The sequence below is a fragment of the Passer montanus genome, unplaced genomic scaffold (assembly GCF_014805655.1).
Source record: "Passer montanus isolate IOZ18808 unplaced genomic scaffold, ASM1480565v1 scaffold47, whole genome shotgun sequence".
Lineage (NCBI taxonomy): Eukaryota > Metazoa > Chordata > Aves > Passeriformes > Passeridae > Passer > Passer montanus.
In genome coordinates, this window is record NW_024369596.1 from 1,009,531 (window position 1) to 1,034,466 (window position 24,936).

At 57.4% G+C, this 24,936-nt stretch overlaps 1 protein-coding gene across 1 annotated transcript in view; it reads right to left on the reverse strand.

Moving 5' to 3' along the window:
- The window catches only part of DSCAML1 (DS cell adhesion molecule like 1), a 95,907-nt gene that overhangs the window by 69,689 nt on the left and 1,282 nt on the right, over window positions 1–24,936 (reverse strand). The window contains exons 2-3 of the mRNA XM_039721756.1: window positions 16,834–17,151; window positions 14,369–14,515 (exon numbers count right to left, since the gene is read on the reverse strand). Of these exons, the coding sequence (XP_039577690.1) occupies window positions 14,369–14,515; window positions 16,834–17,151 (465 nt within the window). The remainder of the gene's footprint in view (window positions 1–14,368; window positions 14,516–16,833; window positions 17,152–24,936) is intronic.

A 24,936-nucleotide genomic window follows, 5' to 3' on the forward strand; every position in this document is an offset into this window, starting at 1 on the left:
CCCCAGCCCTCCTGCAGGCTGCTGCTCCTCCTGCTGCCCCCATCCTGTCCCTGCTGGGTGCCCAGGAGCGGGGCAGGAGCAGCATCCCTCCCTCCCTCCCTCGCCCACTGAGCTCCCGCTCGCTGCAGATCTCTTAATGCATTTCTTGGCCAAGGGTGAGGAGATTAAACACTCCATAGACGGCGAGCTGACACAAGCTGACAGACCTGAATCTTCTGCACATGCATAAGTGCCAGTCCTCATCACAAGGATGCTCATTTGCCAGCCTCATACCTATCACTTGGGCTGGGAGTCAATCTAAATAAAGCAAATTCGCTTCTTCTGAGGGGGAGAGGGAGTCGCTGGGCTGTCACAAGGTTGAGCTCAGCTGGCATCATTCTGAAGTGGAAGGTGCTGCAGGAGCAGGAAGCAGAGGGTTTCCAGCCTCCCAGGAGGGAGAGGAAGGCAGCTTTGCTTTGCTTGAAAGCTGCTGAGCCAGGAGAAAGTGCCAGCCCCAGGCCCAGGCTGCGAGGAGCTGGGCTGTGGAGTCAGAATCACGGCATCACCGAGGCTGGAAAAGCCCTCTGAGATCATCGAGGCCAACTCCAGACCTCCCTGGGCAGCCCTATCCGTGTGCCAGAGGTGAGACCAGAGCAAAGCCTGGCACAGGGCTGGCTGCTCCTGCTCACCTGAGCCAGCCCTGCCAGGACAGCACATTTCACCTCATGCCACTGTGACACAGAGCCCAGCCACCCCCAGGGACTCAGAGACTGGTTTGGCTTAAAAAGGACCTTAAAAATCCTGCAGTTCCACCCCCTGCCCTGGGCAGGGACACCTTCCACTAGACCAGGGTGCTCCAAGCCCTGTCCAACACTTCCAGGTAAAGAGGATCCACAACTTCTATCCCTCTCCTTCCCTCCTACCCCCCAGCACTTGGCTGCAAGGATTAAGACTCATTTCCAATGAAGTTTTCATTATTTTCTGCTCTCCTTCTTTATTCCCCAACTCATTTGCATTACAAAAAAATTAAACAAAAGCTGCTTTTTTGAATCTCCACTCATTACTCCCATTACATTTGTTAACATCATTATCTTCAGCTGAAGATGGCAACTATTATCAAATGTTGCAGAGCTGCTGCAGACCTCTTGCTATATTACTCTGGAAAATTGCTTTAATGCTTATGCTTTTAGTGGTTTGAAAAAACCAGCTATAGCATTAGAAGCCATAAAGAAGATAAAAAAGTGCATCATTCGATAATAAGTGCGTTTTTTCCCCTCTATACTGAAATATAAATACACGGAGGTAATGCAAGATGCAGAAGCTCTTCCTCCTCCTCCTCCTCCTCAGTGATCCAGCATGGACACTCTGATCTGACCCTCAGTGTCTCTCTGTCCAACACTTCTCTTCAGGAAAAGTTATTGTAATGAAAATTGGGATCAAAAGGAAATAACTCGAAGGACAAAATAGTTCAATTTTCCTGGATTTTGGCAAAATATTTCTGAGAAAGGAGAAAGGAGAAAGGAGAAAGGAGAAAGGAGAAAGGAGAAAGGAGAAAGGAGAAAGGAGAAAGGCCCAGGGCACGGGTGGTGAACCTCTGGATTTAGAGGGGAAGGAAAGCCCCAAGGGCAGGCTGAGGTGGCCTGGGTCTAATGCCAGGGACATGTCTCAGGGTCCCACTGTCCCCACTTCCACCTGGAAACCACCCCGGATGACCCTTGGAGCACTGGTACCATCTCTGCTCAGCCTGGCTCGGCTCGCTGGTGTCTGAGCAAGGAGAGAGGATCCAGAAAGAACGAGCTGAACACGAGCCTGAGGAAGCTGGGGAGGCCAGGCTTGGCAGGGCAGAACAGAACTGGGGCTGGGGCTTCCAAATCTCCCTCCCAAGGAGAGGATGTGTCCCCAGGGTCACCAGGAAAAGAAAACAGACAGGAAATCCTTCCCTGTGAGGTGGGCAGGCCCTGGCATGGCAGCTCTGCTGGGGCTGCCCCTGGATCCCTGGCAGTGCCCAAGGCCAGGCTGGATGGGCTTGGAGCAGCCTGGGGCAGTGGGAGGTGTCCCTGGGGACTGTGCTGGCCCTCACCCCGGCCATTCCAGCTGTGAGGATGGGACAGCATGGCCCAGGAGCTGGGACCATGCACAAATCCCACCCCAGCATGGGCAGGGCTGATTTACGGCAGCTGCAGGAGAGGTCAGGGCTTGATAGGCTTTCATCGATCAGTTAATTAAGCCCAGGCAAAACAAACCTAATGAACGCAAAAATTTACAGCCCCTGCCATGGTTCAGGTGCAGCTGGAGCTCAACCCACCCATCTTGTCTCCTAACAAGGCTGGGCTTTTGAGGGAGATCCAGACCCTGCTCTGGAGCGGGCAGGATGTGCTGCACTCCTACCTGCAGCACTAACAATGCTCCTAAACAAGATCAAACTGCCAAAACAAGGAGGCACAGAGGTGCTGAGCCCTGCCAGAGAGGAGCCCAGAGTGCGTGTGTCCCTTGGCACAGCCCTGGCACGCTCAGAGGGTGGCACACGAAGCGTGACTCCAACTGTGCACCAATGCAAAACTCACACAGCCCCTGCTGCGAGTTCACGCTTGGTCACACAGCCCACGAGACCCACACAAAGAGATTCCAATTATCACTTTGTTTTCCATCAGGCTTTTGGTGTTGATTTAAGCTGCCCAAACAAATAATTACGGTCTTATCTCCATCACGCAGCAGCATTAGCCACAATTCATCATTTTTAGCTTGTTTTGGGCATTGTGTATATATGGGTAAATAAAGAAGGAGCTCAGCCATTCCCAATTCATAGAACCTGGCATTGCAAGATGGGCATTTGGTTAAATCTGCTCTTGACTAGAACAAAAATGTAATCTCCAAAGAACTCTGCAGGAAAGAGAAACACGTGTGTGTTTTTAACAGCTTCGGGAAATGAGACCAGCAGATCTGCAGAGCTGAGGCACAAACGATGCTCCGTGGGGGCACACAGGGGTGTGGTCTGTACCCTTCCCTTCCCCAGCCTCAGGCAGGACATTCCCCACCAGATTTCCAGCTTGTGCAGCTGCAAACCAGAGCCCTGGGCACCCAGAGCCCTGGAAGAGCCCGAACCCGGCTCACCCCAGAGCCAGGCAGTGAGCTAGAACTCACGGGGAGTTCCCAGATACGACACGACAGGCTGTGCCAGAGCTCTGCCAAGAGAGATCACGGAGATGATGGCAAAGTCAATCCTTGACAGGGGCGGGCGCGTGCTGTCCATCCAGCGTTTGCAGCAGCCACAGCTCCTGTCCAAACACCGGGACGTGCCAGGATGGGGGATGGATTACACAGCAGCCGAGGGCAGGGAGCAGCTCTGAGCACGTGGCCCAAGGTGCAGGGAGAGTTCACCTGGGCACGGCAGCAATCCCTCCCTGCAAGGAGCAGCGTGGCTCCAACCTCGCCTGGCAGGGGGAAATCCCACCCGGGCACCCAGAGCCGGGCACCTGCTTGCCAGGAGGTGCTTCCCGAGCCCTGCTGCTGGTGAGCGCTGGCAGCGAGGCCCAGCTTTGCTGCCGGGTGTGAAACAAGCTGCAGAAACACCTCGGGAGGTGCCCGCGAAACCGCAGCGCCAGCGAGCCACGGGGCTGCAGGCACAGCCCAGGCTGAGAGCCACAGGGACACGGAATGGCACAGCAGGGACACCCCCTGAGCTGGCCCCGGCTCCTGCTGCCTGCAGCACGCTGCTCCTCGCCAGGGTGAAGGGTTTGTGGGGAGCAGCAGCTCCCAGCCGTCAGCTGAGGGATGGAGCAGGGTCTGGTGGGTGCAAAGCCATGATCAGCACGGGGTTTGCACCTCAGCCACCACCAGAACTCCTCAGGGATGGGGACACACAGACCTGTCCTTCCCCTGCTCCCCAGAAATGGGGACACACAGACCTGTCCTTCCCCTGCTCCCCAGGATGAGGACACACAGACCTGTCCTTCCCCTGCTCCCCAGGATGAGGACACACTGACCTGTCCTTCCCTTTGCTCCCAGAGATGGGGACACACAGACCTGTCCTTCCCTTACTCCCCAGGATGAGGACACACAGACCTGTCCTTCCCCTGCTCCCCAGAAATGGGGACACACAGACCTGTCCTTCCCTTTGCTCCCAGAAATGGGGACACACTGACCTGTCCTTCCCCTGCTCCCCAGGATGAGGACACACATCCCACCCTTCCCCTGCTCCCCAGGATGAGGACACACATCCCACCCTTCCCCTTGACCAGCACGGCGATGCTTTCCGTGCCCGCACCATTTGCTTCCCCAGCCCTGTGACAGCGTTTACAGCCCCTGGCAGTGCCCAGCTCCAAGCACCAGGCTGGTTTGGGTGAGAGAAGCCGCTTCTCCTGGAGCTGGGCCTGCCTGTGAAGGGTACCCCTGGCTAGGGATGCCTGGCACGGAGGGAAGAGCGGGCACGGCGAGGATGGGGAGGAGCGACAGCACTCAAGCAAAGAGGACCCAGCTGGTTGTGACACGCTCAGCCACGAAAAATTAGAGTTTTAAAGCTGCTTTCGGTGGAAAGACCCAGAACAGGCAACGGAGGCTCTGGAAAGGAATATTAAACACTGCAGAAATAAAAGGTATTGCTCAAGAGAAAACATAACAAGGCTGAAACCCAGCGTGGTGCAGCCTTCAGATGAAATGGAGATGAGCTGCGAATGAATTGCTCCCTCTTAAGGGAATTTGGGGCTTTTTAAGGAGGGAGGGCACACCCGTGTTCCCTTCCCGGGTGGGGTGGGGTCCAGAGATGCTCTCCAGGGCATGTGGAGGCTCCCTGGCTCTCCGTGCCAGGGCACAGCTCCCACTGGGCCCTGCCATGCTCTCCATCACCAGCTGGGCACCATCTCACCCCCGGAAGGTTCTGCATGCAAAATCCAGAGTCAGGGCAGAGCTGGAGCCCCTGGAGCACAGCCAGGGGAGGATGGCCCCAGCCCCAAGGCTGCCAGAGCTCCAGGGGCCTTTGGGCAACGCTGCCAGCCCAGGGTGGCATTGCTGGGGTGTCTGTGCAGGAGCAGGCCTTTGATGGGTCCCATCCAAATGAGAATATTCCACAATTCTGTGGTGCCCTGCAGATCCCCCAGCGCTGCACAGGTCCTGCCATGCCCCAGCCTCTCCACATGCCCCATTTCCTGTGGCACGTTCCACGAGAATCTCAGTTTCCAGTTAAAAATAACACCAGTTTCCAGCCCTCGAAGGTGCAGAAAAACGTGACCTCTAAAAATCCAGAAACTGAAAGGCAAAGCAAATGAGTCCCAAATTTGTCTACGCTATAAACGTCAATTTCTTTTTGAAAGAAATGAATGTTTTTGATGAATGTTTTCTTGAATGCCTGCTTTTGGCAGTGCTGCCATCTGTGAAAAATCTCTGCCACGCTCGCTATTAAGATTTCATTTCCAAGAAGAGCTCATAGCTGCTTTAATAAATGGTTAAAAGATTGTCAGGGGTCCAAAGGGCCAGCAGCTTGTTTACCACAAGTGGCTTCTGTCACCAAGCAAAGCACCTTTGACTGATAAGCTCAGAGCCTGCCAGATCACAGCAGCTCCCTCCCAGCACTTCCAGAAGCACTTCAGCACTTGGGAACCTGATCCCGAGGGCCTGGGAGGGACATTTCCAGTCCTGGAGAGCCCCGAGGGGTGCCACTCCACATCCCCCAGCCTGGACGGGCCTTTGGCACCTCTCATTGCCAAACAGCACAAACCTGACAGGGAGAGCCCCCGGGGCGGGCCCTGGGCTCTGAAACAGCCCCCAGACCCTTCAGAAGGGGTTGGGGGCACATCCAGCAGTGGCAGACTGAGCTGTGCCCACCAGCCTGGCACTGGGAGCACATCCAACAGCCCCAATCTGGGCTGTGCCCACCAGCCTGGCACTGGGGCACATCCAACAGCCCCAATCTGGGCTGTGCCCACCAGGCTGGCACTGGGGGCACATCCAGCAGCCCCAGCCTGGCACTGGGGGCACATCCAGCAGCCCCAGGCAGGCACTGGGGCACATCCAGCAGTGCCAGATTGAACTGTGCCCACCAGGCTGGCACTGGGGCACATCCAGCAGCCCCAGCCTGGCACTGGGAGCACATCCAACAGCCCCAATCTGGGCTGTGCCCACCAGCCTGGCACTGGGGCACATCCAGCAGCCCCAGCCTGGCACTGGGAGCACATCCAACAGCCCCAATCTGGGCTGTGCCCACCAGCCTGGCACTGGGGCACATCCAGCAGCCCCAGCCTGGCACTGGGGCACATCCAGCAGCCCCAGCCTGGCACTGGGGGCACATCCAGCAGCCCCAGCCTGGCTGTGCCCACCAGGCTGGCACCCTGCAGGGCAGGGCCCCAGGAGCCTCCCCTGTGTCAGCAGCAGGGCTCCACGCTGTGGGAGATGGAGGCCTGAAATGGCTGGTGTATTTGTAGATCCTCTGCGTGACTGAATCAAGAGGAACAATAAGATCTTTTTCCAGATTCGGCAAACATCAGTATAATAAAAAAAATTAATTATATGCTTGAACACATGCACCAGAGCAATGCCCTGTATTTTCTCCTAATTGTTCTCCAAGCCTTGCAGAGCCACATTTAAATAAAAATGAAGCAGTTATTTAAACCGCAATTAAAGATGGAGCAATTTATTTTTAAACTTGAACTATCGTCAGCAGAGCAGGAGGGGAGGAAGGGGGGCAGCCCCAGGACCCCTGGTGCCCCCCAGGGCAGGTTCCACTGGAGCCAGCTGCTGCAGGAGGAAGGCAGAGGAGCAGAGCAGAGGCTTCACCGCCCCACCAGGAGCTGCTGCTGCTCCCTCCCCGTCCCACAGCCGCTGGCACAGGGCACAGCAGCCCGTCCCTGAGCTCACAGCCCCGTGCTGTCCCAGGAAGGACGGGGGTTTGGGCTGAACCCCCCGGGAAGGCTCAGCCCTGGCTCCACAGCCTGGCTCAGCTCCTGCCCACCCCACGGGGGTTTTGGGGGGCATCTGCACCCCCGGGCTCCTTGCCTCCCAGCCAGGGGCTGGTTTGTTACCAGCCAGGTGCCCACCACCACAAGGTCAGGTTCTGCACCCTGGGACTCAGCCCTGGTGACAGCAGGCAGTGTCCCCTGCCTGGAGCAGCGAGAGGTGGCTGGGAGGGAGCTGGGGAGGGAGGCAGGGAGGAAGAGCTGCAACCACAACAAAAACCCACCCTCTCTTTTCATAAGGCAGCAGAATTTATCAGCCTGCAGCCCTTCACATCTGTCTCCTCATACAAAATGAAAGAGGCTTTGAAAAGCAGAGGAGATGAAATAAAGCCGTCTGTGTGAGGAAGCTGGCATCCCTGCCACTGTCACTGTCACCATGGCAGGAATAATGACCGCGATTGTTTCTGCATCTGGGGATGTGCACGGCTGCACGGGCAGCAGGGGGAGGGGGACGCACCCCCACACCCCCTCCCCTGCCCACGAGCCCCCTCTGGGGTGGGCTGCACACCACGAGAGGTGCTGGCTCCAGCGCTGCAGCTCCTGGCCCTGGCAGGCCCCGGGGCAGCAGCTCAGGCTCACACCAACGTGGTTTGGGACGAGCTTTGGGCTGTGCAGCTCTCACAGCACCGGGCTTTGCTGTGGCAATCACTGCCCGGGCAGGCTGTGCTCCGGGGAGAGCTGGGCCAGGGGACAGGAGCCAGCTCCTCCCTCGCAGGTGACATCTAAACAGAGTAGAGAAGGACAGGAGTGTTCTCCATGGAGAACCTGCCTGACAGCAAGCCCGTGTCTCTGAGCTGGCTCTGGTGGTTTTTGGGATGTTCTCAGGGCTGTCCTGAGCTGGATTTCCCTGGGTCCCTCCCAGCTCCCCATCTTCTGTGTTTCTGTTCTCTTCTGGGATTTTCATGTGGATTTTGGAGCATTCCAAGCCCATCAGGCTGGCAGCAGCCTGCAGGCAGAGGGGTCACTCCAAGGACCCCTGAGGGGAGGTGGCCCATGGTGATGGTGGGTTGCACCCCCAACCAGAGCCCCCAGCACCCACCTTGTCCTGGGCAGTGCAGGGAGTGCTGAGCACAGCCTCGGCTTGGGCTGCTCCAGTGCCCTACAGAAACTCCCATCCCAGAGGGTTTCAGCAAGGTCTTTAAAATGCACAAAAGCATCAGAATTTAGCAAGTGCCCCGTGAACAGGGACACGAGAGCACGGCCCCTGAGGTTCAGCAGGGACTCAGATGCTCCAGGCTCGGCTCTGGGGTCAGGCAGGAGGGTCCTGGGCTCAGCAAGGTGCACGAGGCAGGTGAGGCTCCAGGTTTCAATACAGAGCTCGAGCTGTGCCCCACAACCTTCCCTGGGGCTGGTGCAGAGCACAGGATCCTCTCACAGGGATGTGCAGGGCACACTCCAAGAGTTCCTGAGGGACTCCAGGGGAGCCCAGACACCTCTAAGGCTCACCAGCCCCAGCCCCCTCCTGCCCACATCACTCCCCTTCTCCCCACGCCACCAGTGGGGTGATCCAGGGGACTTCCCTCTTGTCCTGGCCACTGCCTGTGTGCCATTCAGTGCCACTGGAGCCCTGTACCCCAGCACAAAGGGTCACCCCGGGAGCCAGGAGACCAGCAGATCCTTCCTCCAGCTGATCTCTCCCTGCTCCTGCTCCCTGCTCTCCAGAGGAGATTTACAGCCCACTGCCTCCCCGGGGGTCTCCAGACCCTCAGGCCCCCATCCCACCCTCTCTCTACTCGCTGTTCGTCCCTTCCCTGCGGCACAGCTGCTGCTCAGGGTGCCCTAAAGCATGGCCCTGGCACAGGTACCCACAGCAGCCGTGCCCCATCCTGGCAGTGCCCAGGGCCAGGCTGGAGAGGCCTTGGAGCAGCCTGGCACAGCAGGAGGTGTCCCTGGCTGTGGCAGGGCTGGGGTGGGATGCTCTGAGGCCGCTTCCAGCCCAAACCATCCCAGGAGTGTGCGATTCCTTCTGCTGCTCTCAGCCAGAGCTCCCCTCCCCGCAGGCGCTGCCAGCAGCTCTGGTTTGGGACAGGCGGAGCTCGGTGCCACCAAATCCCCACCCGGGTCCTGCTGCAGGGCTGGGGCTGCGGGATTGGGGCAGCAGGAGGTGACAGGGACGCCGGGGTGGCCGCCTGGGCTCGGGGCTGTGCCAGGCTGCTGTTTACTTGTTGTGGTCCCTGCGTGTGCCGGGTGTGCATGCGTGTGGAGATTGTCTCCAACGTGACTCTGCATTATCGGGGCTATAATGAGTCCTTGTTAAAGTGGATTTGATGGAATAATTATATTCCAAAAAAACCTGCGGGAAAGCGCTCTCCCCTCTTAAAGGGCAGGATCATCAAACGTTCTCGCCACATTATTTGCAGTCACACCTTCTGCTGCATCTGCTCCTTTTAAAATCTCTAACTCCAATCTGATCTGAATATATAAATCTGAATTATCACAGCAAAAGGAGATGTGCTCACACCTTTTTTTATCTGTTGCCATGGCGATTAGATAAAATTCACGCCAAGTCTCTGGGGAAGGATGAAATGATTTCAGACAGAATCTCACCCCACTTGGTGAGAATAACGCCTGGAGCTACTTCCCTCTGTAACAGGTCTGGGCACATGTCGCAGCCAGAGAGGGTGGCAAGGGGTGGGGGAGAAGCCAGGACACCTTTGGCGATCTCGGGGCCGGCAGGGGAAGGTTTGAGGCTCCTGCAGAAGGGAAGGACAGGACGCGGCTCGCTGCCATCGCATCGCGCCCGGCTCTGCCCGGGGACAGCGGGGACAAGGCAGGGGACAGCCGGGACACGGCAGCGGGGTGGCCCCGTGCCCGGCCCGCTCCGCTCACAGCCTCCCGCTTCAAACCAGCCGGGCTCATCCCAATTCCGGGCAAAACGCACCCAAAAGCGCGACCCGCAGCGAGTCCCCCCTGCCCCAAAGCTCTGCGCGACGCCAAAGGCGAACAGGGGCGGCTGTTCCCGGCCGTGTTTGTTCTGTCCCGGCTTCCAGCTTTTCCCCAGGAACGGGAGCCTGATGGCCCCCAGAATGAGCCCATTGACACCAGGACAATGCCCAATTATCCGGGGCCAGGGGCACCCCCCCGCCCCGTGCCCCTCGGCAGGCAGCACCCGGGGAATGCTGAGCCCAGAAATCCCAGAAATCCCAGAAAAAACAGAAATCGCTGAACTCCAGAAATCACAGAAATACCAGAACTCCAGAAATCCCAGAAACCCCAGAAATCCCAGAAATTCCAGAAATCCCAGAAATCACAGAAATGCCAGAAATGCCAGAAATCCCAGAAATCCCAGAAATCACAGAAACCCCAGAAACCCCAGAAACACCAGAAATCCCAGAACTCCAGAAATCCCAGAAACCACATAAACCCCAAAAACCCCAGAAACCCCAGAAATCTCAGAAATCCCAGAAATCCCAGAACTCCAGGAATCCCAAAAACCCCAGAAATCCCAGCAATCCTGCCTCCTGCCTCACCCTGGACTCCCCACATCTGGGATGGATTGCAGTGGGGTTTGTGTGCAGTCCCACTTCTGTCATTTCAGAGAAAAGCAGCGCAGCCCTGGCCAGGTGGGCAGAGCACAGAGACATTTCTGGGGGGCTGGACTGCCTGGAACCCTGAGGAGCCGCTGCCCTTTCCTTGCCCAAGCACCAAAGAGCTGCTCAGAGGAGTTTCAGGACCCCAGACCCAGCCTCGGGGACATCTGAGGTGGGACAGAAAGGGCCACGCAGCCCAAGTGACACTCACAGCTGCAGCACCACAAGCAGATTAACTCAGGCAGAGATATTTTGGAAACTCCTGAAAGGCTCAGCCCACAACACACAAAAAAACCACGTCCGAAACTTCACAGAACTCAATTTTTTTTTTTTTTCAGCTCCTTCCTTCTGGCAAGCTTTACGTTTTGCTTTCCAGAGAAAAGGCTTTGTGGATAACCAGTGACTAAGTACATCCTCATCTGCGCAGCCCTCAGAGGATTTGTATTAGGCTGGTGACAAAGGCAGCACCCTTAGAAACGCTGCTACCTTGACAAGTGCTCTATTTAGAATTTTTCCAACACCACCTATCAAGTACACAACACTGAAGCAGCAAATAACAGCTCAGCTCGGGCTTTGCCAGGCTGGCAACACTCACAGCCTCCAAACCCCACTGCCCTCAGCCCCAGAGCTGTTTTGCCCTCTGGCACAGCCTGGAAAAGTGATATTTGTGCCCAGCAAGGCAAAGCTGGACACAGTGACACCCCTGAGCCAGCTGGGAGGGTTTGGTGTGTGCTCAGGGGGTTGGAAAAGCCAAGCAGTGCCCAAATAAACACCTGGCAACAGCTGAGCAGGGGCTGAAATGGCTCAAACCCCACTTGGTGGTGTCACCATTGTCTCCCTGGGTTGTTTTTGCAAACTGCAGCTGGACAGGCACCCCAGGAGTGCCCACACACCTGGGCTCCACGCTGCCACACAAAACAAGAATAAAATAATAAAAGCAAAGCTGTTTACAACGTTGAGTTCTAACGCAGCTTGCAGCAGGATTTTCTCACTCTCACTCCACGGGAGAGGGGTGGAGGGTGTGTAAAACTCTCTGCTCAGCTGCTGTGCTGCTCTCCAGCCCCTCAACACACGCCAAGTGCAGCAGGAGCAGCAGTTTGAGGTGTGATTGTCCCCCCAGCCCTGTCCTGTCACCCCTGCTGCCCCCCCAGGCACAGCAGCAGAGCCTGGCAGCGGGGCTGTGTCTGTGGCAAGGCTGCAACACGAGGCAAGATTGATTCTGATGTGAGCACCAGCAAGGCAAATGGGTTTTTGAAAGCCCTGTAATTTCTCTGCAACCCTTGACTTCTCTAAACACACAGCAGCAGAGTCAGGTGGGCACTAAACAAAAATGAGCTGCACTAATGATGATTTACGTGCGGGATAACCTGCCATAAAGAGTTTATCTCTGATTTCGGGGTAGGTTACGGCGTTGCCAAGTTAACCAAACAGCACAACTCGTCACCCACAGCCCGGGAGGGAGGCAGCAGCTCCCACCAGCAAGGCACCACCAAGGTTCTGCACCCACCAAAAGAGAAACAAGGTCTGGCTGAAAAAGTGTCAGGGGTTGGGAGACCTGTGATCCCAATTAAGGAAAAAAAAAACTATTCAGTCGTAGAATTAAAGAACAATTTGTGTTGGAAGAGACCTTAAAGTCCACCTTGTTCCTCCTCCTGCCATGGGCAAGGACACCTTCCACTGTCCCAGGCTGCTCCAAGCTGGCCTTGGACCCTGCAGGGATGGGGCAGTCACAGCCGCTCTGTGCCACATCAGAATCTCTTCCTAGAACCCGAGAAAGCTCAAAAAGGCTCCCTGCAGCCACATGTGTAGGCAGAGGCTGAGCTCACAAGAGCAGCCCCAGGGGAAGCGCTCTCTGCCCCTGTTTCTCAGCTGCAGGTGCTTTGGTTTGGTTGGGGAAAAGACATTTACTGTGCCAACAGTCACTTTAAAAGAGCTGTGTGCCACCAAGAAGTCTGGATGGAGATTTCCCCTGCCCTGCACGTCAGGACTGTTCCTCCCGTGCTGGGAAGATGCCCAGCCTTCCACAGGGAGCACTGGAGCAGAGTTCTGGGGAAAGCAGCGGGTTTGGCACGCTGGAGTCAGGAGAGAGCAGCAGTCCAGAGGCAGCCGTGAGCCCAGCTCAGAGCTCAGGTGCTGCAGTTCCTGCACACCCGGTGTCTCACCGGGCACAACCCTCCACTGGGACCAGCAGGGACCAGCAGGGGCCTCAGCACCACAGCCCAGCCTTCCTCACCTCCGCCCCGCCCCTCCCCTCATCCTCCTCGCTCAGAATCAGGGCAGACGCAGAGGTTCAGCAGAGGTCAGGGAAAAACATATTTTTGGTAACAGCAAAGCCACTTTTAGCTCTAACACACCAACAACAAAAAAAATAAGCTTCAGGCAGATACTATATTTGTAATCCAACGGCAAAACATGTTTGCTTGTGTTGACTCTGCACTGTAACACAATTTATATGTTCTGTCTTTAGGGTAATTATTGCTTTAGAATGTTAAAATCGTTCCACCCTAATTAAATCATCATATTAAAAAATCCACTGCCACAGCAAACCGGGGAACGAGTCTGGTTGGGATCACGCGAGTGTGCGGATGCTCACTTGGCAAACACACCACTGAGCCCGCTGGCCACACGGGCTCCATCCTCCAGAACCCCAGACCAAAAGATCCCCAAACCACGGAGGAAACAGCCCAGGCTGTCCTGTGGTGGACCTGCTGTCCCACCCAGCACAGGCAGCAGCCCACGGCGGGCAGAGCATCACCTGTACCACCCAAAACGCACCCAGAGCACCCCGGGGGTGGGCACTGCCAGCCACCACACAGAAATCCACTCGTGTTCCCACACCCACACAGCCTGGCAAGGGCACGGTGCCCGTCTGTCCCCTGCCAAAGGGTGCCTGCCCGGGTACTGCCAGCCCAGCACCTCCAGGCTGCACTCAGGGGGCACAGCCCAGCAGCAAGGGCCACCTCAGCCCCAGGAGAGCGGGTCATCACCCCCTCCAGGTGAGCACTTTGCTCCTTCAGCTGCTCCTGCAGCCCCAGCTCTGCTCCTGGAGCCCTCTGCTCCCCGTGGCAGCGCTGAGCCAAGGAGCAGCGCCGGGGCCTTCTGGCCTGTGAGCAAACGTCAAGCACAGAGCGCTCACTTCGGGCAAAATCCTTTAATTCCCTCTGGACGCCCCGGGGGAAGCAGTTATTGATTGCTTCACTGCCAGCTCACACGCGTGGATAGCAAAGGAGCCACGAGGTCACCCTGGCACACGGGGACACGGAGCTGTGCCCAGAGCCTGCCACAGCCAGGCAGGAACAGCTGCCAAAAAACCCCAGGGAAATAGCCAGGGGAAGCCAGCTGGCCCTGCAGAGGTGAGGGTGCTGTCCCTCCCACAGCCCCTTCCCCACGCAGGGAAGTCAGCTCCGAGTGGGACACAGCCCAGGACATGAGGCAGGGACATGGCACAGGCAGGCCAAGCAGGTTCCACCACAGGGAGAAGGCACGTGATGGCATTTTGACCAAACTCCTTTCCCGTGGTCGAATCAGTTGTGAAAATTGCCAAGAAAAGGGACTGGAGCATCATCCTGACAAGACAAACACCAGCCCTGGTGCAGCAGTCAGACACGGGCAGCAAGGGCAGGTGCTGTCCCTGCTGTCCAGGTACCCAACACATCCTGCAGAAACCAGGATACGAGTGCTGCCAAAATCCCACTGAGCATCCCTCACCCTGGGGACACACAGCCAGAGCACCCAGGAGAGCCTGGGCACCTCACCTCTGCTCTCACCAGCCTGGAGCTGCAGAATCACCAATGAAAGCCTTTGCTGGGCAGCAAAGCACAGACAACAAGCCAAAAACCAGTCCCTCCACGACAACAAATATCCCACACGGCAGAGCAGGTGAGATTTCCAGGAGAACAGGCGCTCCTCTCTTACCTGGGATGATAGAAACGGTGTCTTTCTCCCAGGACACAACGCTAACGTATTCCTGCACTGAGGAGGGGATGAGGCACTTGAAAACAGCCACGTTTCCACGCATCGACCTTTGGTCCTCCACCCGAACGGTGTACGGCTCCCTGAAAACTGTGCAGGAGAGCAGATGGTTGGTAGCATGACAGTGCTGCAGGAAAACACACACTTCCTTTTGCTAGAATCCCACGTTTCCCAAACAAACCAACCCACCCAGCCACACGCTGCTTCCATCCCAGGCACCTTCCCGGGGATTCTCTGCTGGGGAATGTGCTGCTGGGCTTGGGACAGGGGCACACCTGGCCCAGGTCCTGCTGCTGGCACCTGCCACGGTGCCCAGTGCCGCCTGAGCTTGCTCAGTGTGGGGACCAGTGACATTTTGTAGTTGTAATGTGCATTTCACCCCTGGATGCTGAAAATGCATCCTGGGAGGGACAGCTCGTGGCGCAGAGCCTGGGACCCCCCTCAAGGCACTGCAGGAGCATTTGAGGCAAGCAGATGACAATTTTCCATGTTGCCAGCACGTGTCCTGTCTCTCAGGGAGATGCACATCCCTTTGACAGCTCCGTGCTGCTCCCTGGACCAGCAGCAGTGCTCCAGGAGCACCCACCTCAGCCTCTCCAGCAAGACAGAGAGATGTCACCGACCCCAGCAACACAGACACCACAAACTGCTGGAATTTAAGTGCAAAATGCACTTGAGGGCAGCTCCCTTTTTACAGTGACAAAAACATGGAGACATTGCCATCGTGACAAATACATGTTCACTTTGTCATCTGACAGCTGGCCAGGGCAGGAGCAGCTCAACAAAGCCCTCAGCAGCCCCAGCAGGAAGGAAAAAAAGCCCTCAGCAGTCCCAGCAGGAAGGAAACCCCTCGTTCCCAGAAGGAAGGTGTTCTCCCTGGGTGGGAAGTCCCCGTGGACATCCCACACCTCACTCAGCCAGGCCAGCAGAGAGGGTGGCAGCATTCCCAGCCTGCTTTCTGGGCTTTCAGGGCTCCCTGCTCAGAGATGTGCCACGAGGGCACAGGGAGAAGCTGCACGGAAAGGGGCTGCAGAGCCAAAGCAGATTAAGCAGCAAAAGCTTCCTTAATCACCTGGAGCTGAGGTTTATTCACAGGCTTTAAAGGCCAGCAGGGACCACGAGGAGCATCCTGAATGCTCCCTGCCACCATGGGCACCCCAGCTGGGGACAGAGCCTGGCACAGACCCACAGCCAGGGCTCCTGCCAGCAGGAATAACCCTAGCAGGGGTTATTTTGGGAATAACCCCCAGGAGGGCAACACTCAGCCACAACCAGCCCACGTAAAGCTCTCCCCTGGCTGGAGAAATTTGCTCCATGTGCTCGCCAACAGCTTTCCCAAGACTTCCAGAGACATTTTTTTCCCCTCATATTTTCAGTTTCCAGTGCATTTTATTTTACTGCCTGCTTTCTGCAGCTGTCATTGGCTCTGTGTGCTGCGCTGCCATTGGGAAGCACTGGAGAGTGACTGGGGTGTGGCATGGCCAGGAGGGAGCAGCAGCTGGGGAATGCTCCACCACCATTCCCAGTGCCAGAGAGGCAGAGCAGCTCCAGGAGCTGGAGACATCCTGGTGGCCCCCCTGGACATCCACACCTCCTGCTGATGCTGGGGGGGCTGAGCTGCCAGCCCGGCAGCAGGGCTGCGCTCAGCAGGACGGGGAGGGGGGTGAGAGCCAGGATTCCCTCTCTGTGATCCCAGGGCACGAGGGATCCCAGCAGAGCCACACCGGGAGAGCAGCAGCTCCACGTTTACTACACCCCATCTGCTCCTCCAGCGCGCTGTGGTTTATAGGTAACCTGAGAGTGCTGGTAAATAATTCACCCTGCAGAAGGGGGTTAATACCCATTTACTCCACAGTACAAGGTATTAAAATAAAAAACCCTGTAGTCACTTCTGTCACGTTCCCTCTGCTAGCCCCACTTTTAATAGGTTACATAATGAAGCCATTCCTGGGCTATTAGCCCTCCTCAGCCTGGTCAATAATTTACTATAATGGCTTTTGGAATCAGCTCTTTGCCATATTCCTGCTTTTTTTTTATTTATTTAATATTTTTTTGTTCCTAATAAGCCTTGGCAAGCTGAGGCTGGGTGCTGCAGTGGGAACTGGGCTGTGGGACACTGAGGGGGACAGATGTGGCCCAGCCCCTCCCACAGCTGGAAAAAGCGGTTGGGTGAGACGATCCTGGCTCAAAGGGAGAGGAACTCTCCTGCCACCAGGCTGCAGCCACACCACTCACTGGACACCTCCGAGCTGCACATCCCACCCAGTGCTCTGCCCTCCTCCCCGCTCCATCCTGCTGCAAGAGCCCAAGGCAGCAGCCTGGCGCTTGGCAGGCCCCTGGCAGCCCACGGAGCAGAGCAGGGGGAGCCAGCCCCTCGTGCACAGCCCAAACCCACAGGCAGCTCCCACCTGCTTTGACGCGGATGTTCGGGCTCCTGATTTTGCCAGCCGAGTTCTCTGCCGTGCAGAAGTAGTCGTTGTCGTGGATGAAGCTGTTGAAGGCTGATGGCGAGAAGGGGTAGAGCTGCAAAGTCCCATTGGCATGGACATGCCGGATGTGGGGCACATCGTAGATGTCGTCACCTGTGGCCAGGTACCAGCGAAGGACGGCGCTGGGTGACCCTGCTGCCGGGCAGGGGATCACCACCCCCACTGTGCTGGAGAAGGTCACCTGCTGCAGGGAGTCGTTCACAAAGTAGAGGCTGGTTCCAACATCTTCAGCGCGTGCTGTGGGCAAAGCAGAGGCCACAACGGCACGGGGTCACTGCGGGGACTGCCAGGCCTGGTGGCACAGAGAGCCCCTGGCACAGAGACCCCTCCCCCTGGCACAGATATCCCCCCTGACACAGAGAGCCCCTGGCACTGAGACCCCCTGGTATAGAGACCCCCCAGCACAGAGAACCTCCTTGGCACAGAGAGCCCCTGGCACTGAGACCCCATGGCACAGAGAGCCCCCAGCACAGAGACCTCCCTGGAATAGAGACCCCCCTGACGTAGGAATCCCCCTGGCACAGAGAACCCTCCCCCTGGTACAGAGACCCCCCCAGCACAGAGACTCCCTGGAACAGAGACCCCCATGGCGCCGAGACCCCCTGGCACTGAGACCCTCAGCACAGAGATCCCTCCTGGTACAGAGACCCCCTGGCATAGAGACCCCCTGGAAAAGAGACCCCCATGGCACAGAGATGCCCCTGGCATAGAAACCCAAACCCCCATGGCATAGAGACCCCCCAGCACAGAGACCCCCCTGGCACAGAGAACCCTCCCCCTGGTACAGAGACCCCCCCCAGAACAGAGACCCCGTGGCACAGAGAGCCCCCCAGCACAGCCCTGAGCCCTGCGTGCGGAGCAGGGGAGCGCAGAGCATCCGTGCACGGCTGGAAGCACACAGACCACCTTCACAGGCCAGCGCTCCTGCTGCCAGCACGGATCAGGGATCACAGGCACCCCGGCAGGACAGCCAGGGGCTGTGCAGGCGGGGATGGGCACCCCGGGCAGCCCCCAAGGCTTCCCCAGGGGTGCCCAGCTGGCTCTGAGCACCCATGGCCCCGAGGAGAGCACGCCAAGCACGGCCACCAGCTCTGCTCCTCCTGCCAGCCCCGACATTCCTGTGACCCCCCAGCCCAGAGCGGCCCCATCCAGCACAGCAATGCCAACACAGCCAGTGCCCACCACTGCCAGGCAGGGCAGAGACCTCCCCTGCCACCCTACCAGTGCCTCCAAACCAGGAGAGGGCTGGAAAACCGGGATCAGGGCTGCTCCCCTCTCCCAGAGGCACAGGCAGGGAAGCTCAGACCCACCTCGCCCTCAGCCTGAGCTTCTCCTGGGCACCCGAACGAGGGCTGAGGTGGAGTTCAGGGGCACAGCCCAGGCAGAGCTTGTGGCCACCTGCATGCCCAGGAGCAGCTCTCACCACTGGAGAACTTCCTGGGAAGTAGGGAATGGACCTCTGCCCCCAACTCCTGGTCTCCAGGACCACGAGCTCCCCCTTCCCCACCCAAGCTGGCAAAATTGGCTATAAATAAGGGAGAGGAGGCCCCCAGTCACTTAGATCCGCTTTCTTTTTTTAGCTGCACTCTTTCCAAGTGGGCGGAAGGACAGGGATTGGGAAGGGCCCTCGGCGGGTGTATTAATAGCGCGGCTGAGCGCACGCCCGCGGTGCCGCAGAGCCAATAAGCAGATCAGCACCGTGCCGCGCTTCAGAACGAGCCACGGGGGACCCTCCTGACCTCGATTCCTTAACTTGGGGAGGAGGGGACGGCAGCACAGGGGAGAGGGGAAGCCTCACCCGCGCGCCTGGGCTCCGCCGGCCCGAGGAAGGGCTGGCTGAGCGGCCACGGGCGCTCCATCGCCGTGCCGAGCTTCTCCAGCCAGGTGCCCGTCCTGCCTTGGTGCCACCAGCCAACCCACTCAGGATGGCACACCCCGAGACACCCCAGCCCTTCTGGGAGCAGAGTCCTCTCCATCCTTCTCCCAGCTGGATGTTCAACCTCGCGCCTCTTTCGGCGTCTGACTCTTGCTCTCTGTGCACTGCACAGAATCGTCCCCAAAAGCGACCAGGGTTCCTCCTGTGCCACAGAAGGGATGAGCTGACAGGTCCAGCTGTGCCACCACATGAGACAACCAATTTAGAGGCCACGAAATCCTCTCCTTGTGTCCCCACGCGCCGATTCCCTGTGTCCCCACACGGGTGGAAGGAGACAAAGCCGTTTGTTTTTCCCTCCCTGGCTGAGGAGCACCAAAGACGGACGGACAGAGGAGCAAAACTCCAGGCGAGCCTTTGCAGAGCCACAGGGCCACCGCTGGGCCCTGCAGATGTCATTTTGTGACATCTCCGGGCTGGTTTGTCGTCATGAATCAGCATTTCCCTTCATCCCAGCAGCGCGGTGCTTCTCCCAAATACATGAAAGGGAAAAAAGCGCACATTTGCAGGCAGAGGAAGGGAAACAAAGCCTGCACGAGCAGCACAGAGCTATTTGTGGCTGAGCCTGAGCTGAGCAGAAGATGGCTGGAGCCAGGGCACAGCAAAAGCCACCTTCAGCCTGGCTTTGGACCAAGGACATCTGGCTGTGCCCCGTGCTCCATCCAGGATCTCTCCCCAGATCCCTCATTACAGCTTGAGGAGGCTCCTGGGGCACCCAGAGCCTGCCAGGGAAACATCTTCACCCTCAGCAGCACCAGGAGGGTTCAGAGCTGGGTGGGTGAGGGGCTGGGAGTGGAAAAATACCTCATAAACAGAGAAATTCAGATTACCCATGAAGCTTTTTCGGGTCAAAGGGGGAAAGGGATTTCTAATAGAAAATGGAGGTTATGGGATTGGCAATAGTTATGTGACAGACGTATGGAGTTAAATCCTCATAATCTCCTTTACCATTTAGCATTGAGCACCATCCTAATTCCATGTTTCATAAAACTGTCTCCAAATCACTGGGAGAGATTAAAAATTTAGAAATAGCACAGCAATATTTTTAAACCAGAAATCACTGCTCACATCTGGTCAGCTGTGCTGACCCTAACCTACATATCGAGGGCATTAATTCACATGAACCTGAGAGGAGGAGGCTGGGAGAGCTGAGATGGAACACTTTCTGCTGGGAGTGCAGCCTGGAGCCCAGCCTGGCTCCAGCTGGGAGCTGCACCGAGCCCAGCACAGGGCTGGACCCAGGCTGGCTCTGAAGGGCAGGTGTTTGAAGTTATCAGAGCTCAATCTTCCTAAATTGTGCTAAATTACAACCTAGAGCTATTGAAATATTAATATCTCTATTCGAGCTGGGAGAAGCAAGTCATTTTGCTATCATCCCTTCAGAATATTTACTAGTTTTGATGGCTGGGCTTGCTGAGCTCCAGCACCTTCAGTGACACAGCAAAGCACTGGGCTGTCCTGCAAACACCTCCTAGCTCCAGAGAGGGGCCACAAACTGTCCCCAGGATGTGCCACCATCTCTGGCAGAGGTGCAGGAGTGTGCCCTGCCCGAGCAGCTCAGCAATGCCAGCATGAAACCTCCCAGGTTCTTTCCTCCCAGGTTCTTTTCTCGCTGATTCCTTCCTCCCAGGTTCCTTCCTCCCAGGTTCTTTCCCCCCAGGTTCCTTCCTCCCGGGTTCCTTCCTCCCGGGTTCTTTCCTCCCAGGTTCCTTCCTCCCGGGTTCTTAAGTTATCAGAGCTCAATCTTCCTAAATTGTGCTAAATTACAACCTAGAGCTATTGAAATATTAATATCTCTATTCGAGCTGGGAGAAGCAAGTCATTTTGCTATCATCCCTTCAGAATATTTACTAGTTTTGATGGCTGGGCTTGCCGAGCTCCAGCACCTTCAGTGACACAGCAAAGCACTGGGCTGTCCTGCAAACACCTCCTAGCTCCAGAGAGGGGCCACAAACTGTCCCCAGGATGTGCCACCATCTCTGGCAGAGGTGCAGGAGTGTGCCCTGCCCGAGCAGCTCAGCAATGCCAGCATGAAACCCCGCAAATTCTTTCCTCCCAGGTTCTTTTCTCGCAGATTCTTTCCTCCCAGGTTCCTTCCTCCCGGGTTCTTTCTTCCCGGGTTCTTTCCTCCCAGGTTCTTTCCTCCCAGAAGAGCCCGTCCTTTTCTCAGAAGCAGATTTAGGAGCAGTCTTAGGCAAGGGCCAGCTCCGTGCCAGCCAGGGCTCTTCCTCCCGAGATAAGAGGCTTTTCCTGCTCTCCGTGCACGCCCATCACCTCTGCTGGCAGCACACAGCCGGCCCCGAGCCCACCCAAGGCCAGCGAGTCCCCCAGGTGCTTCAGCCGGGGGGAAACCTGACAGAGGCGGGGAAATGCTGGGAATTGGTGTTTTGGGGGGCTCCTGCCATCCCCCGGGCAGGCACTGCACTGGGGGTCACGTCACCCCACTGGCAGCAGTTTTCTGAGAGCCCCTTCCTGGTGAGGACCTGCCGGGGCTCCCCCCTGGAAAAAGCCCACCCGAGGGGCTCCGGAGGGGCCAGCAGGGATTCCCGAGCCGCGCTGCGGGGATGCTGAGGAGAGCAGCAGGCTAATGGCCACCTCGCAGCTCATTTATTATCCTCATTAAGGGTGTTTGACACCTGCCCTGCCCAAGGAGAGAGCGGACCCAGGCCTGGCGCTGGGAATTACAGGTAGGTGGCAAGTCCTGGTGGATCCTGCGTGCTGAGGAGAGGACAGCGATTCCATCACACCCTGCCTGCACCTGGGGAACGCTGGGGGAGCCTCCGGCCTTGCCCTGAGGAGCTCCCTCATCCCCTCCACAGCCCCTGTGCCAGCCAAGGGATGACCTTGGGGTCGATGGAGCGGGCAGTGGCACTGCCAAGCGCCCTGGAAGGATGAGGAGGGAAGCACAGGGGCTGGTCCCTCCCAAGGGGAGCTCAGGGGTGCCTGGGAGAGCAGCACATCCTCCCGGGGTGTCACCTCCCCAGCGTGTGCCAGCCCAGAGGGTTAAATTGTGACTCCTGCACGCTGTGCCACTCAGGGAAAGGTCTCAGGGGGGTGGAAATCGTGTCAGGAAATGCCAGGCAGGGCCCGGGGCGTTCAGCTGGTGCCCAGCACAGCAGCAGGTACCTGCCACAGCATCTTCCCTGCCCTGGCACTGCGATTTGGCCGCCACAGAGTCCCACCCTGGTGGCACAGCCCCTCTGGCTCGAGCACCACGCTCCTTCCCGAGGTGACAAAGCAGAGAGGGAGCGAAGGAGAGCCTGCCTCTGGTCCTCGGTGGGTAAGGGCACGGCTCAAACGTGCTCCAAGAGCCTGCTCCTTAATGCATCTGCATGGAAATTAGGGCCTGAGCCACCTCCAGCGATTACGACAGCACCCAGGCTGAGGCTGTAACCCTTGCCTGGGAAAAAATACTCTCCCGGCTGGATCCCTGCCTCTGGAACCTCCCGTGCTGCTCCTGAGAGGCCCCAGCCCCACCACACAGGGGCTGACCCAGAGCTGGACGTCCCCCAGCCCTGCCCCACCTCCCGTGCCCCCCAGCCTGGGGACCCTGAGCTCGGGGGGTGAGGAACGAGCCCGGGGGCCACAGGTGAGGGCCCCTCCCTCCCCTTCCAGAGCCACCTGCACGCCTTGGCCGTGCTGAACACAACGCCTGCGGTCCCGAGGGGACATCTGTGACATCACCCAGCCAGAGTGACAGCACCGTGTCCCCAGGGAGGTCGAAGGAGCGGGCACGAGGGGCAGGCAAGGGGACACACCACGCACGCCTGGCCTTGGGCTCCCTCCACAACGGCCAGGCCACGCTCCCAGGGCGTCACAACCTGCCTGGTGGCTTCGCCAGGTGGAGAGGAGGATTGCCACCACGCAGCCAGCAGCAGAACACACCTGGGCGAGCCCTGCCAGCCCCTCACCTCCTCCCCAAGCCGTGCTGGCTCCGCTGTCAGGGCCGGGAGCTGCCGCAGCCCTTGCCAGGCGCAGCTGGAGCAGGCAGAGCGCGAGCCTGGAGATGGAATTCCTGTTTGGTGCGGCTGTGCTGGCGGGTGATGGCGGCAGCCCGCGCCTGCTGGGGGACATTTCTGCGGGATCCACGGGCAGGGAGAGGGTGCCTCCCAAACCCTGATTATGTAAAGACCGAGAGCTGGCTCCCAGCGAGATTCCAGAGGCAAGGAACGCTCTGCACCCGGAGCTGCCCCGGCGCATCCTCCCTGAACAGCAGCATGGCCACGGCTGCCACGACCCGGCGCCTTCCTCCTTGGTGCCCGCTGTGGAAGTGGCACCGTGTAGCGTGCTGAGGTCCCTGCCCGGCTGCCAGGTGCCTCCATGCCACCCGAGGCGCGGCTCAGCCTCGCCTGCTGCCATGTCAGAATTCCTGCCACAAAGACTTCCAGCTTCATTCTCGCCCCCGGCTCACCAGCTGCTCCAGAGAAGGACGGAGCGCTGCCCATCCGTCCCCCCAGCACGCGGGGCACACGGGCAGGGATGCTGGCACCCCAACAGCGAGGCGCTGGAGCCACGGCTGCCCCAAGGCATGCCCCCAGCTCCAGAAGGGCTGTTCCACAGCACACCCCTGGCGCTCGCCCCGCGCACCAGGCACAGCCTCTTCCTGCAGAGGACAAACAGCCAGGAGCACCAGGGTGCCTTTACCCACCGCCCATGCCAAGGCAGGAGCAGCCCAGAGCCCACGGCAGGCGCAGGTAAAGGCTCTGGGCGAGCCGCCACGGTGGCTCCTGGTGCTGGGAAATTTTGGCAGGATAAACAAGCGCCGGGCACGGCGAGGAGCCGAGCACTGCAGGCTTCTCCTCCGTGCATTTAATGAGGTTTCCATGTTTCATTTCAGAGACAAACGAGCGCTGTGCCACACTGGGGGGCCGAGATGGGAGAGATTAGAATCCGCGAGCTGCACCGTTCGCTGCGCCCAGCGCGGGAACATCATGTAAATATAATGCCAATATAAATCAGGCGGCAGAGCCATCCAGCAGCATCACGCAGGGAGACGCTTCCCTGGCTCCCAGCCTCTCAGTTGTGGCCAGTCCGTTCCTCATCACACCACTCGCCTCCCCTCTGCCTGCCAGACCATCTCGCTGCTCAACTCTCCGCTTGCCAAGCACCCATTTCTGTTTATTTCATAAACAGGGGCAGAAATAAGCAGCTAGAGCCCATCAAGGGATTTCTAAACTTCAGGGGTCCCTTGGATCAAATGTTTATCTGCTTTCGGTTCATACTTGAGCTCTTGTTCTACAGCAGGAGCACGTTAAAAGGATGTGCTTCGATGCCCAGAAATATTAAGTATCTGAAAGGTTTATCATGCATTAAGCAATTCGTTTTTTTTATCCTATTATTCTAATGAAACTTCCATTGTATTGCTGTCCTCTCTCTGGAACCGCTTCGTGTTAACACTTTGCATCACCAGGACTGTTCAATGCTGAAGATATCTTTTAATTTTATTTTTTTTTTAAGAAATAAAATGTAAAATGAGGCCACGAGGAGTTGTGCTAATGGAGGCTTTTAATTTGCTCCTCTCCAAAGAGATAGCTCTGTGGGAAGAGATCCCTTTTCCAAGAAGCTGGGGCTGAAAAGATGCAAAAAGCAATAAACCAGTGCAGCTCTTTATTATTTTGACTATTGGGGGTCGAAAGGAATCATGGCATCCTCGACGGTTATTTGTTTCCAGGTTTGTTTTTTTCCTTTTAGCACGGTGAAAAATGCAAATGTAAGCAAAGCAGACGCTGGCACGTTCAGCTCAGCAGATCTGAAGCACAATAGCGATTTTGGGTAAAGCTCCCAAAAGCAGCTTCACCCCAGCTCGAATAAAGCCGCTATTCCATAATTAATAATTGATGGAATAATTGATCATCACCACACGACTGGAGAGGGTGCCCTATTAAACCTCGGTAAATATTTTTCATTGGATTAACATTCAGCTAACGGGGTAATGGGCAGCAAGAGAGGTCTCATGCAAGGAAGCAGCTCCGTCCCCTTTCTTTCACTTTCCTCATTTCCTAAAATTTCCCCCTTGCTGTTCTCAAATGTCAGAGACGATAATTAGGGCAAATGTCATTTTCCGTCCTCCGAGCAGACAATTTTCCAAG